Source organism: Rhinolophus ferrumequinum, chromosome 9 (genome assembly GCF_004115265.2).
Source record: "Rhinolophus ferrumequinum isolate MPI-CBG mRhiFer1 chromosome 9, mRhiFer1_v1.p, whole genome shotgun sequence".
Taxonomy (NCBI): Eukaryota; Metazoa; Chordata; class Mammalia; order Chiroptera; family Rhinolophidae; genus Rhinolophus; species Rhinolophus ferrumequinum.
The window spans coordinates 6,417,567-6,432,532 of NC_046292.1; the positions used below are offsets into that span (position 1 = coordinate 6,417,567).

Genomic DNA, 14,966 nt, shown 5'->3' on the forward strand with positions numbered 1-14,966 from the left:
AAAGGGAAAACAAAGCTCTGTCACCACCCACTGGGTCAGTGGCACGACCTCATATAGGTCTCGCTGGGTGTCTGTTTACTCCCCTGAAACACGGGGACACCTGCACCTCCCGGCGGCGTCACACGATCACACGACAGAGCATGCAAAGGGTCAGGGGGAAGGTGCCGCGGCCGCGCCGCCGGTGAGGCGAGCCTGGTTCTGAGCCGGCCTGCCGCGGTTCTCCGGTGGGGGCGCCTGCGCCTACCTCCATGGGGTTCACAGTGATGGTCAGGGCCGAATCGTCCCAATCCATCTCATTGTCCTTGCCGGTGTCCTGGTCCCGCACGGCCCGCTGATGGGCAGCCCGGATCCGGAACACTCCCAGGATAATCATGAAGACCAAGAAGCTGACACACACCACAATCACCACGGTGGCCGTGCTGGGGACAACTGCAATGAGATGGAGACACACGGGGTTGTGACAACAAACTCTACGCCAGAGGGCCATCGTGCCCCCGACACACATTGAAAGCTGCGTCTGAGCCCTGGAGCACAGGAAGAAACATCAGAAAAGCTCAGCTCAGGCTTCAAATTCGGGTCCGGCCACTCACTGCCCTGCGGCTACGGGTGCCTCTGCCGCCAGCGCTTTAGTTTCCTTGTGTGATACTGACTGGCCGCTCTCTCGGCAGGAAGGGGTGAGGGGTGTCCACCCATCCCTCCTTGAGGCCGGGGCTTCGCCCCACAGTCCTACCTGCGAACGGGTGAGGGTTGGCCAGGTTGTGACCCGAGAGATCAACGAAGGCGCGATGCTCGGGGTGAACGAACTGGGGCTGGGCGGCCATGTGGCTGGCGTGTTCCATGGGGTTGGCTGTGTGGATCACATTCACCTACAGCAGAGACAGAAAGGCACCCTGAGTGTGCGTGAGACGGACGCGCGGTGCAGGGCCGTACGTGACCAGCGCCACCCAAGGTGCTCCCTGGACCGGAGCTGCTGAGCCGACGAGACAAGGACAGGGAAAAACCAACGGTAATAAGCACTTGGAGACTGCTGTTACGATCTGACATGGTCACAGGTCCAAGAAACATTGCTGCTCTAATAATTCAGTTTTGTTGTATTTCATAAAAGAACCCACCCACCAGAGACTGGGGAAACCCAAATAACACCACTGGTCCTTCACCACAGTTCGTCTGAGACGCACCGATATGGACCATTTATTTCCCCTCTTTTCCCCAAAACCACTGCCACATGAAAGAGAGCACAATTCTAACCATTTATTTCCTTTCAAATTGTTACCCTTCGGCTCAAACAAAACACTCATCGGTTTTTTCGCGCTCTGAGTTTAACCTCCTGTTGCCAGAAGGTCACAGTGGGGACGAGGTTGATTGCTGAGAGCAACTGGGTCCATTTGTCCAGGCCACAGATGCCCTGAGTGATAAAGGAGCTTTGTGAGCCCCTTGTCGATCTCAGAGAAGGTTGGGTGCCCTCTGGCCACCATGGCCTGGGCCACCACTGGCAGGTGGGGCAGACGGCAGGCCTGCCCGGAGTGGGGCCTGTGCCAGCGTCCCTCCCCTGGGCCAAGGACTTGTTCACAGCAGGGCTGGCCATCCACATCTACCAAGAACCACCGAGGCCCTGGGCGCCGCTCCTTCCGAAGCAGTGTCCAACCTCAGCACACGTCCTCGTCCCCACCCCAAGGCAGTAACTGCCACTTGCTTTTGACCACCTCCCTCCAAAGGCCCCTCAGGTTCTCGGGTGGAGGCAGCCTGTGAAAGGGGAGCCCCACACTGAACCCCAGCTCGCCCCACGTGTCACCTGCCTCCCCAAACCTGCGCAGGTCTAACCTGCAGCAGCCACCAGGCTGGAAAGGGCTCCACCCTGGGACAAAGCCAACTAGGTGCCACTACAAATGCTCTAAAAATCAGCGTTTGCAAATCTGAGGGCCACGCAGGGGGCTCTCCTCCACGGAAGCCCTGCACTCACCTCCACCTGAAATTCGTTACTGACGTAGCGTCCATTCAGCTCAGAGCAGATGAGCTTGAACTTCCGGCCAAGCAAGGACCTGGAGTGCCAGTTTCGATAGCGCAGGAGGTGCAAAACCTCCTCGTAGCTGGCCATGGTGTCCACACCTGTGGGGGTGAAGGTGACAAGATTGCAGGTGGCTGAAGTTGAGCACATGGGCAGGGCCAGGGCCACAGGCAGACAGGCACCTGAGTCGGCTGAGCCAGCCGGTCACGCATGTGGCTTTCCAACTGCAGGAGCAAATGCAAAGTGTGCGAGGACATTTTCCCTCCTGAAGGGATGTGTCACTGTGCGCCTGACTTCCACCCCCTTGGAAGGACAGGCCATCAGGCACTGCCTGCACATCCGCGTCCTGCGTCCTGCCTGGGGGAACGTGCGTAGCCACCGCCGACCCCGGTGAGCTCGCCCCCTTCCCATCTCCTCCAGGACGCTAAGTCCCGAGATGGCAGGGGGCGGGGCTGAGCGAGCGGAGCTTCCGCTCCGTGATGGCGCGCTCCAGCCGCTCACCTGTGAAGATCACGCCCAGGTCGGAGCTGCTGACTTCAATGCCCCTGTGCTGCAGGCGGGCCAGGTCCACCTCCAAGGCCTCCTGCTCTGGGTTCAGCTCGTCTCCCTCCACCGTGACCTCGCAGGTATCCAGGTCGTGCACGATCTCCTCAGACACCAGGGACTCTTGAACTGCAAAAATGGCCCAACCAGAAATAGCAGAGGCTGTGGGGCCCCGGGAGGCTGCTCACACCTGATGGCCTGCCGGCTCATGCTCAAAGTCAGAGTCCTTTTAAGGACCCGTGGCAGAGGTACAAGAGAGTCCCTTTCAAGATAGGGGGGTACTTTAGGTACCTAGGAGGACGGGCCCCTGGGAAGGCGCAAGCATGGGGACCCTACCCTCCTGGGAGCTGACCAGCCAGCAGGGGCACAGCTCTAGGCTCAGGAGAGTGACAGCGTCCCCTGCAACAGTGTCAGTTCTTGCAAGCTCCTCAGCGTCGTTTGGATTCTGACGTCAAGCCAGAAAAATGAAAGGACCCTCCAGGTGGGTCCCCGAAGAGCAGAACGAGCTCTGTCGCCGGGTCAGACTCCAGAAGCAGACCCAAGAACAGCATCAAAATGCCCAAACCTCCCAAAGTCCCAGAGAAAAGGGCCCAGCAAGTCAGCAGTGGGGGCTCAGCCACCCAGTTTCAAGTTGAGGGCGACCGTCCCCGGCAGAGGGGCTGTTTGTTACCTGTGGGGTCCTCGTCCCTTTCCCCGTCGGGCTCCACTTCTCTCGTGATGGTGCTGATGATCCGAAGCTCGGGGAAAAGGAAAACCCCCTCCGAGCTTTCAAATTCCGAAGCCGCTCGAGCAAAATGGTGGACGCCACTCAGGCTGATCTTGGGCTCCTCCGGCTGCAAAACCATCACGTAGCCGTCTACCGGGGGCACTGAGATGCAGGCGGCCTCGTTCAAACACCTGCCAACAGGGAAGGGAGGGAAGGAAAGGTCAGGGCTCTGGGAGGCACGCGGAGGCGGTACCCACAGGCTGCCACAAATACAGACGACAGCGGCCACTCCCGGAATGTACTTCCAAACATTATCAATAAACATCACTCGAACTTTCTGGTAACGAGTGACGGCTCACCTTTCCTTACAGAAGGGAGGCTGGGTTGTCTTAAAAACCCAAGGACAACACATTTTCTTCTCAAGGGTCAGTGAACAAAGACAGGTTTACGGTTAGGTCAGCGCGTACTTCACCGTGCTGCTGAGTTTGAGCCTCCGGATCCCAGGCGTGGGGAACTGCCGGGAGTTCAGGTAGGCGACGTGCTGCAGGGCCTTCTCCAGCACCCCCACATCTGCTCCCTCCAAGGTCAACATCGACTGGCTGGGGTTGGCTTCGATCTGAAATTGTGCCAAACAGAGAGAGGAGAAGCATAAGGTTCTGACTGCAAGAAGCTAGTCGGGACCGCTTTGGCCAAGAGGATTAGCCGAGGATCGATTTGCACTGGTGACCTGGAGAAGAAAAGCTCATGTAACCCTGACTGAGACCCTCTTCTACGATGGTAACTATCTAAGGTGCAAACGTACATTTGCTCTTTTTCCCTGGTTTCTAGCACAGAGCTCCTAAAATCCCAGGAATGTCCTTAGTGACAGGAGTCTTTTATAAAATCTGTAAGCCCCTTCCAACCACCCCGGAGTTTATGTTAATGAAGTGACCCTTGGCAATTTCAGGATGGGGATTGGTTGCCAGAGAAACCAACCATGTGATGAGCGGGTTGGGAATTTCACACACCCCCCACCCCGAACTATAGGGACAGGAGAGGGGCTGGAGACTGAGTCAGTCACCACTGGCCAATGACTTAATCGCTCGTGCCATGTGCTGGGACCTCCACAAACACCCTGCACAACAGGGTCTGGGGGCTTGGTGAACACAGGCCGTGCTGGAAGGGTGCCGCTCCTGGAGAGGGCGTGGAAGCTCCAGGCACTGCCCTCATTACTTGCCCTGTCCATCTCTTCTGTTTCATTGTTTGAGTTACATCCTTGATCGTAAGCTGGTAATAGTAAGTACAGTATTTTCTGAATAGTTCCAGCAAATGGCTGAACCTAACAAGGGGGAAGGGCGTGGAGACTGTGAAAACGCCCCACTCTGTAGCCAAGTGGAACAGAAGTGAAGGTAGCCCCAGGGCCCGATTCTTGCAACTGGAACCTGAAAGGGGTGGGGGGGCAGTTTTATGGAACTGAGCCCTCGACCTGTGGGGTCTGATGCTAAATCCGGGTAGTGTCAGAACTGAATTAAATTGTAGAACACCCGGAGAGGTGGTGTCCAGAGAGTTGGGAATTAGTTGGTGTGAAGAAGAAAACCCGCACATTTTGTGTCAGAGGTGCTATGAGTAGAACAGCTCAGGGTCAGTCACACATCAATCCTTATGCCACAGTCTCCACTCCTGTGGTCTGGAAGTCTGGGAATGACGCACGGGGGGTGCCAGTGTTACTACCTTCACGCCTCTGCCATTATCTTCAGGGACTTGCAGGTCCAGGCCCTCTTTGCAGGTATACAGGCAGTCAATCACCTTCTTGTCTGCCAGTTTCCCAGAGCGGATCGTCAGGCCAGCCAGATCACCTCGGAAAAACTGGGTCATGTGCAGGTCACCACCTTTGGAACACGGGGGGGGGGAAAGGCAGGCAGTTACGTGTGCAGCCCAGAGCCTCCTGCTTCGTTTCTCAAGGTGGTGTTACCGGTGGTGGCAGCTTGATGGATGGACATGCGGGTTAGTTCAGACCAAATCCTGTTAGCCTTGCAATCTACATGAAAGCGCAATGAAGAAATTAAGTCGTTTATGATCATGCATATGGCCTGGGGAAAAGAGGAGTTGGGGGTCTCTCACCCGAAGCCTGGAAGCCAAGAGGTCCCTTGAGTCCCTACACCTCTGGTCACTCACTGGTAAAAATTCGGGCACTTCATGCATTGCCATGGTGCACAAGTGACATTTCCTACTAGCACCAGTCTCTTCAACCACTGTCTTGTCAACCAGCTGGTTCATGCTCTGGGATGCTTTTTCTAACTGAGCTTTTTCTAACTCGGGGACACACACACACTTGGGGGTGAACCTACACAGAGTAAGATAAGGGGGAGGTTTCAGTCCCACCCTGCATCTAGGAACCTCATATCCAGGCTTTCCAGATGGCTACTTTGGTTGCGGCCCATCGTGCTTCTCTCTGACTACTGAGGATAACGAAAGTGCAGATGTCACAGGGAAAACAAAACCCCAGGAAAGGGTCCTTGACAGACGTAACAAAGAGCCCAATGCAGCTGAAACTAACCCTCGTTCTTACACTGAACAAAGGAGATGAGACCAATTGTCAGTTCTCTCTCCTTCCTGATAAGGGCACTAGACAGTGGACATCATTGCTGGGACCAAGATTTCTAAGAAGCTCATAGTTAAAATTTAGTATCGGGACAGGATATCTAGAAACAGATCTTTGCCTGTCTCGTGGTTAAGCCACATGAGAACCAGGAGGTGCCCCCCAAACCTGGCCTGAGATTTCAGCAGGGAGTCTTGTACAGTGGGATCAGGGTAAAAGCTGATGGGGAAAATAAAATCCCATCAGGGCACTGCATTCATGAGTCATTGGCCTTCACTTCAACTGGGATTGGAATGGGCACCAAAGGGAAATCCCATGAAGCAATGGGGTGGGGTGGGGGGGTGCACAACGCAAACCAGCAGCTCAAATGGTATCTGGGACCAAAATGCGATTCGGGCACTTCATGCAACATGTGGAATGAATGGATGTTTCACGTTTAAATGAAACACAATCATGAACCGTAGGGAGAAAAATCCAGCAACCTGCAGAGGCCACAGGCACAGGCTCAGTTTCATTGTCATTTTCAACTCCTGAATACTCTGTAGAAAAGCAAGACAAAGACAACAGAAAAGGACCGCGAGGTTAGGCTCTTCAAATTGGACCTTGAAAATCAGTTCTGAAAAGCTACCGAATACAAAACACAGAGGAAAAAACCCTCCTCCTCGTGTTCCCCTTGGGGGCACACCCCTCCTGGAAGCAAGCCTGTCCTTGATCACCTTTTCCCAGAAGCAGTATTTACCACCCATACTCTCCTTCGTACTCTTCTTTCATTCCACCTTCCCACATCGTCCTTGCCAGAGCGTAGGTCAGATTCGAAATAAGATGAATGAAAAGCACGTAACTGAATTCACTCATCTCAACCCGTGCTGTTTGGTGGAGGGACAGCACGAGGCGTTACACCGACTGCAGAGAAGTACCACACACAGGTAACACCAAGCGCCAGACCCACAGCACTTTCCTTCCTAACAGGGCAGGCATTTGTGCCGACAAAATGGGACAGCACATGGAAGCGTCCAAAGGCTAGTGTGTGGTGAACTCGTAGAAGTATGTCTTTTTGGAAAGCTCCAAACAAGTTCACGTTGGTCCAGACTTGAACCTCCAAGTGACGGAGAAAAGAAGGAATTTCCAACCACTTTTTCTGAACAGGAAGGGAGAGTCAGAGGTTAAGGAACTCACCCACAGAAAGAGACAATCACCAGGGGTGGGGCTCTGACCATCCACGGTGCCTGGAGGTCCCCATCCAGTGTTCTGAGTACAGTGGCGGGCTGGAGAGGCACACCCAGGCCCTGAGCGGAGAATTTCCATTTTCCAGGTCATGCTGTAGGAGCACTGCTTCTGTTCTCACAGCCCCCAGCACAGGCTCTACACCTTTTGTGTTGCAGCATGGGGACACACCGGGGGCAAGGCCAGGTGGGGGCAGGTGAGCCCTGGAGCACACACGGACCAATCAGCCCGGGCTCTCCACAGTGAATTTCTAAGGAAAGTGGTTTCAGATCCACGGAAAGGAAGAACGGAGCTCTTCCTCCCTGTTAACTACATTTTTAAAAATTGGTGTTTGGTTTGGGAATTTTGGCAGATTTTTCTGGCTGAGGATCCTGAAAGGACTGAGGGAGAAAGAGGTGAAATAAGGTGAGGAGTAACTGCCATTCAATGGCAGAGAACAGAAACCAAGGAAGGCGGGGCAGGACTTGGAGCTTTACTGTGACCCAAACGACAAAGCTCCCAGAATATACAATAACATTTAGGGCTGAATACGGGTATTTGTATTCTTATTTTTAAAATAATTACTCAGAAATTGTTGTTGAATTTGGGAAGCAACTTTGAATTGAAATTTTAAGAGCAGCAGCTAAAAAATTCCTATATCCCTAATAATTTATTCTTCATTCTTTGGTCTCATGTTCCACTTCCTCATGGGTGAAGTGTCACTAAAATTAAATCCAAGAATTTGCTGAAGAGGTTCACTCTAAAATACTGTCTTACTCCTTTTCATTTGAAAGGATCTGCAAGAAAATTATGAAATTCAAATTTTCCCACAAGAAGCAAAGCTCTCCTGGGAATTAGGAGAAATTTCTCACAAATTTCTAACCTAATTCACGGTACAGTGTTTTTCCAGGAGGATAAAAGGTCTATTTAGCAGGTACATGTAGTGATGGTGACACCTTTAAGTGACACAACACCGGTGCAAGGGCTAAAGTGGGGCCTACGAAGCCCGAGGGCACACTGAGGGGGGTCCCTGAACTTAGGTGGGAAAAATTACATGCTTATTCTCACTAACTTCTGATATCCAGTTTTTCCTTTGGTTATAAAGTCAGCCACAAGCCACAGTATAATAGCAGAAACTGCGACTCTCACCAATAGAAATCGCTGGTATTTCCCGGTTATGTCACATCACTGCAGCTGTCACAGAGTCGTCACAAAGCCCCTTGCTACGCTGAAACTGTGGCAGTTATTGGACCTACTGCTAACGCCTGCTCTTCGTTTGGTAATAATGTAACCCAGGTATTACTAATGGACAAACTTAGTCTGTTAGTACTTGGATACATGTGTTTCAATTTATCTGATTACCTTTGAAATCTACGTGTTTTATTTTATAGATTATTAAATTAGTGCAAAAGTAATTGTGGTTTTTGCCATTGTTTTTAACCTTTTAAACCACAATTAATTTTGCACCAGCCCAATAACAAGAAATTATCCTGAGGAGGGATCCATAGGCATCACCAGACCACCAAAGGACTCCACGGCACAGAAAAGGTTAAAACCCCTGGTCCCCCGGGCCCTGGAGCGTCCGGGTTGCAATCCTAGTGCCAGGATCAGCCAGCTGGTAACACAGTCTCGCTATTTCTCTGAGCCTGAGTTTCCCCAGCTACAAAATAGAGCTACAAACAGCATCTACCCCACAGACTTATTACAAGAGAATGATGTAAAGGACCTGGCACACAGCCTGCCACTGAGAAAGCACAACGAAGCAGCACTATTGCCCAGTGGCCGTCATCACAGGCCGTCCCTGGTGTTGCAGCAGAGACGTCCGCGAATCCGCTCAGACATAGTACTTCTGAAAGCTGTTCCCACCAGGTTATCAAAAGCTAAACGCTCTGGAAGAGTCCTCGGGGCTGAAGCACACTTACATTTCTGTGCCTGATTGTTACTTCCTTGTTTTCATAAACTTCTCAACAAACAGATTAATTGGTAAAATAGTTCCTCAGTTACACTCTCCCTCCATGCAACGCTCTCTCCCAGGTTCCCAGGAAAGGTGTCGGCACATTTCAGTCCGTTAACACAACTTTAGTGAGTGCCCATCAACACAGCTACCCTAGAGGGCGGCCTCAGCCGTGTCCCCAGAGAGGCTCTGCTTGGGCAAAGGAATGAAAAGGAGAAGGGAAGGAGGGTAAAGTGCTGAGAAGATATCTCAGTGCCAACGACCGTTACCTTGCCAGCAAGCCCCGACCACGAGCTGAGTCTCGATCCTGGATGGATGAAGCGGATAATCTTCAGTCACGGAGAAGGGCTCGTGAGAAATACCATCCACGTAGAGAGTCGCCCTTGGGATTTCCACGTTGAGGACATAGTGGTGCCATTCCTCATCGCAGACCTACGAGAGGCCAGGGGAAGGGCCAGAGCGTGACTCGCCATGTGCCCTGTCATCTAAAGACATAGCAATGGCAGCAGTACCACCTGATATGGACAGCAAGCCACCCATAAGGAGCACCTATTTTCCCAGAAGGAAAAGATTTGGTTTTAAAGTACGTAACAACAACATACATTTCACCCAAATACATGTCACCCAAAAGGGCCAGGGCAATGCTGTCGTCTCCAGGACATTTCAGACCAGGGGGCACGGCTCACTTATCACATAACCGGGCCCCCAAATAGGGAGCTGCCCAACTCTCTTCTGCCAAGAGCGTGACACCAAGAGAGTCTTGTATCAGCAGGACGCACCCACTGAGCTGGCAGAGCCTGCCAACTGGCCATTCCTTTTCCGGATCAAGACTAAAAGGCCCCCCAATCTCAGAACAAGGCACACTGCAGTGTATGAGCTTTCTTTTCCAACTCAAAGTTGAGGATCTACATAAATCTGAATGTACAGCTCAGATGGCAGGCCAAACTAAACTGAGTTCCTCTCCCACCATGAATGCACATCTCCTGGGCATCCATCTCGCCAGCTGTCACGTAAGGGTGCTTGGTCTGCAGGCTCCACGGCCCCGACCTTTCAGGCCCGGCATTCCCTGAAGAGATGCTGAGATGCAATTTAAAAAAATGTATTTCTAAAAACCTTGCCCGAGGTACACTGAAATTCTAAGAAACTGAACCAATGAGAAATCGAGGGCTAAAGCAGACCAGAAACGTCAAAATAAGTGAAGTTATCAAAGAATACCAAGAAAAGCAGCTGCTCCTGATAAATTAGAGAAAAAATTCAAACCTCTAAATTGCATATATGTTTATTACATATACACAATATATAAGTACATACGTATATATATTACATGAAATATTTCTAAATAAAGGAATTGCACAGTAATTCATCTCTGAGACAGATACAATCTTAATTTTAGTTTAAGTCTCTATCTAAACAAGTTTGGTAATTAATAAGCTCCTTCAGAAAGCAACTTGTATTACACCCCCAGTTTTTAAAGTATTGCAGGTTCCTAGGGGATTAGAATAATATTGCATTTAAATATCGGTAGTATTTGGTCAAAATCCATGAACGTATTCTGAGAAGATAGTAGCATTAGTATAGTTTTCTAATTTCCCTGAAAACAGGGTGAGTACGACAGGAAAATCCAAAGCTGCAGATATTGTCCACAACAATTCTCGGTGACAAGGTGACCGCAAGAACGGACAAGAGAGTAGGTGGAGAAAGGCCACAGGGCTTCTGATCCAGAGATGTCAGAGGGACATTTTTAATGCTATGATGACAACAGAAGGGGAGGTAGACCCCTAATGCCAGAAAAATAGTCATGCTGACAAACGCTGCCTTTTGAAAGTATTGGAAAACTAATTTCATGTAAAAATGAGATGGGGAAAGGATCACAACTCAATTCCATACAAAGTTTTTAAAAGAAAAAAAGAGAATTAAGGGGAATAACATCTCTTCAGACAACGAAAGCATACCTGGAAGGTAGGCCTACCAAGGAGATGAAACAATCTATTCAAAGTATGCGGAAAGACATTAGGAAAATGACACAAAATATAAAGGAATGTAGTTCATAATTAGAGAAACTCAGAAATGAGGTGACAGAACACAAGAATAAATTAAAGAGAAAGTGACAGGTACAGAAAACAGGTAAAGAATATCAACAAGAGGTAAGAAAAAAAACCAAAGCGACGGAAGACAATACTAAAAACGATGACGACAACAATAACAAAAATTCCCCCGAAATACTAATACGTTTCAAATTATAAAAGAGCATACCACATATCTGGGAAAACAGACCCAAAACAACTAAGATATAGTCATACAATTAACTGACTTGAAAAGAAAAGGAAAACAGCCTTTGGTCATCAAAACAAAAAGACCGAGTGTTTTATGAGGGAAAGAAAAGCAGACTGCCATCAGATTTTAATAGCAACATTTCATGTCAGAAGACAATGGAGAGATATATTTTCTATTCTTGGAAATCTAAAATACGAGTCAGAGGTTTCATATTCAGCCAAACAACATGGAAAAACTCAGGAATTATTGCTCCCATGAGCATTTCCTGGGAACAGACGTCCTACAACCCAAATGACCAGAGAGAGTGCCACAAAGCTGGTGGCACCGAGCATCAACGGCACTTAAATTACCAAAAAAGAAACAACCAGACACAGAGCTTAAACGGATCAGGAACATACAAACCCAAATCTGATCAAGCCGTTAGATCCATCACCTTACAGGATATCAAGATAGAGAAGCAAATTAAATGACACCCCAGGGATGCAATCAGCCAAATTGAAACTATTGGAAACTATGGGACAAAAAGCCTGATTTTGTCACCAAATAAATTCCAAGAGAGAAAAGAAAAACCATCTATAAATTAAAATAAACTCAAAGGTTTATCAACCAATCACTGTGCACGGCCCTTTATTTGAATCCTGATTCAAACAAACAATAAACAGAAAACCACTCACACGATAATTTTGAATTTGCCCACTAACTCCACGAGGCAAATAAAATTAAGCTAAGGCCAAAGGTTTCCTTCTTGTCCCAACCTCAAATCGAGAGAAGAAATGATCTGCTGTGATTTAAATAAAAAGGCTTTCTCAGTTTACAGCACCCCTCATGTCCTGTAACAAATCAATTCTTTTTCACATGATACTTGCTTTTTATCAAGGCAACTGTTAGGAAAGCTGCTTTGCAAAGACATGACATTGTCAAAAGGAATGTAACGTGATCTAACCTCAAAACTGCAAATTCCCTCAAGCTAAGTAGTTCATGCGATATCTGCAAGATGTCATGATTGCGGGTTCCTTGAAAATTTTAAATATCCTGTGGTGGCCTGAATTTGGAAAGTTCAATGGACTTAATTTGCTATATCCTGTTATCCACAGATACGGAAATCATAAAATCGTCCATACACACTCCCCAGAAACAGCCTGTCCTGTGCGAGGTTGCCATACCTAGTTAATCTCTGAAAAGATCACAGTAGGTGAGTGTTCCTGTCACTCACCTGATTCAACTTCCAGTGGAATTCGGCAGGTTTGTATTTCTTCTCTCCTGAAGGATCCTGACGGAGGAGGAAAATAAGCCGACAGCCGTGGACAAACAGTGAATAATGGTGCCGGTTCATATCTGCAGAGAGAATGACTACTGGTAAATTGCCAACTTAAGACCCAAAGGAGAAATAAAAGCTATGTCTTTAATGGATTTTTGAAGACGGTTTTATCAGCATCAATGAACTCTTCAGTTGGGCCAAGACAAGGTTCGGAAACAAATACATGTGGGTTTTTACTGCGAAGTGTGGTCCAATCCACTGAATACTAACAGACGTCCAAATACCAGGGCAGTATGTTGAGGACGCAGCACCCCGGTGCTAAACACAGAACAACGTACGTAAACCAACCAACCTATGGAGAGCTTTTGGGGGACGAATAAGGTGCCGCCTCCAGTGGCCACTGCAGTGGACACTGCAGCACAACACCTTCCCCGCAACGCCAACCTACCTGTTTTGTCTGAACTGCAAAGAATCGTCTCCTTCTTCCTGCCGAAGGGCCCATGCCTCATCCATACAGAGATCGTAAAAGGCTCTTTTGGATTGACAGAAACGACGCCATCTGGGATCCTGACTGCTTGAGTGCCATTGAACTCGAAGACCTGGTCGCTGTCATGGCCGTTGTCGGTGGGGAGGCCGACGGTCCAGTTCAAGGAGCTGCTTGGGGAAGGGAGCAGCTCGGCAGTGCCAGACACAGCACCTGGGGCATACGATGACACTTAGTGAACATTATGGGAAGGACTTAAAAGGCACAGTGTCCCAGAATGACGCGGACGTACTGTCCTTCTCTTATGGTTATACCAGGTGCTACTTCCAGATGGCTTCTTCTCAAAAATAAGGCTTTTCGTTACGAGGAAAAATCCATAAATAATAACCATGGATTTTTTTCAAAAAAAGATAGGAAGAAAAGAAGAAGTGCTATCTATAATCTCACGCAAATATATCCACAATTAACATTTGTATGTGGGCACTTCCAGTCCTTCCTTTATGAACATACACATATTATAAAAACAGTGTAATATGGGTGAATATACATGCATTATAAAAATGGAGTCCTGTGTACATAATATATATATATTGCCTTTCATACTCTTCTATAGCGTAATTTAAAATATCCGAAGAGCATTTCATCCCACTGATATATCATAATCTCTTTAACTGTTCTCCTTGGTGGACTGAGATTGTCCTCAAACTTTTTCTATGATAAATCGCGCCTTGATGAGGACCTTTGTGTTGTCACACAGCAGCCTAGCCGACAGTCCCCCCCATGTCTTTCCTTGAGGAAAGAAAAGTCTGCGAGACTGTGCCTTTTGGGGCTTTGCTTATCTCAATGTTTTTACACCTTATGTCTCTCTGTCTGGTCCCCAAAAGATGGTTTTCAGCCAAAGACGGGTAAGATATCTCACGTGAGATACAACCTGAGACAGGCGGAACCGAGTGGGGACCCCCAATGGGCTGCCTTAGAAGATTCGGGAAGGAGCCTTGCCTCCCCTTCCCCCTGCCTGGGAAAAGCCATTGCTGACTCTGGCTTTCCTCGCTCACCTGATTGTGAGAAGTCATGAGGACAATAAAGATCAGCTCTCTCCACTTATCTCAACGGAACTGTTACAACATGAGAGACTTGCCCCCCCAGGGAGGTGCATACCTCACCTAAGTCATCATAAGACTTTCCGCTCTGGCTGCTTCGGGACAAAGATAATTGGTTTGATTCACTTTTGTGACATGATGGATGAGTCTCACAGGCCATGGAAAAAACAATGCCACTTCCTTGTATGATTATCAATAAAAGCCACCAGTAGGCCCGATTCGGGGCTCCAGGCTCTGGTGACTGCAAGACCCCCTGGCCTTCTGAGATCTAACTGCATTAAGTCTCTGTTTCTTTCTTTCTTAGAACCTACCCCAACGCCGCCCCTTCTCGCACCCTCACTGCCCGTGTTGCGCTGGACGCGACACCTTTGCATGTCTCCACGGTTATTCCCTTAGAATAAATTTCTAGAAATAGAATTACTGAGCCAAAAAACATGAAAAATTTTACAACTGTTGTTAAGTATTGCTAAGTTCAATTTTTTAAAAACATTTGTCCCCAGAAGAAGACTTTGTAAGCTCTGCCTGTCGCTTGGTCCTTGAATCCTCTCGTCCTAGGAACAGCATGACTTGGCAGGAACAACCTGGCCTCTCACGTGACATACGACCTCAGTCCAAATCCCAGCTCTGCCATTTCCTGAAAGTGTGACTTTGGGCACCAGACGTATCCTCTCTCAGTCTCAATTAATTCCTCTGTAAAAACGAGGCCAATACCACTTCCTCTCCTTTCCCACATCTAATCCGATGGGGAGATTAAATGAAATAACACATGGGGAAGTACCTAGCATAGAGTAAGCCCTCGTATATGACCTTCTTTCTATTCCTCCTACCTTTAAACTGTTCGGCTGAGAAAATGTTCATTTA

At 48.8% G+C, this 14,966-nt stretch overlaps 1 protein-coding gene across 5 annotated transcripts in view; it reads right to left on the reverse strand.

Moving 5' to 3' along the window:
• The window catches only part of CLSTN1 (calsyntenin 1), a 59,720-nt gene that overhangs the window by 1,832 nt on the left and 42,922 nt on the right, over positions 1-14,966 (reverse strand). For 3 of the 5 annotated variants that reach the window (XM_033115234.1, XM_033115230.1, XM_033115229.1), the window contains 11 exons: positions 12,970-13,218; positions 12,477-12,598; positions 9,259-9,421; positions 6,315-6,371; positions 4,965-5,122; positions 3,722-3,870; positions 3,219-3,445; positions 2,507-2,677; positions 1,961-2,106; positions 731-866; positions 245-429 (listed from right to left, as the gene is read on the reverse strand). In XM_033115234.1, coding sequence (XP_032971125.1) covers positions 245-429; positions 731-866; positions 1,961-2,106; positions 2,507-2,677; positions 3,219-3,445; positions 3,722-3,870; positions 4,965-5,122; positions 6,315-6,371; positions 9,259-9,421; positions 12,477-12,598; positions 12,970-13,218 — 1,763 coding nt within the window. The remainder of the gene's footprint in view (positions 1-244; positions 430-730; positions 867-1,960; positions 2,107-2,506; positions 2,678-3,218; positions 3,446-3,721; positions 3,871-4,964; positions 5,123-6,314; positions 6,372-9,258; positions 9,422-12,476; positions 12,599-12,969; positions 13,219-14,966) is intronic. The other 2 variants (XM_033115232.1, XM_033115231.1) reach the window with 1 other exon arrangement.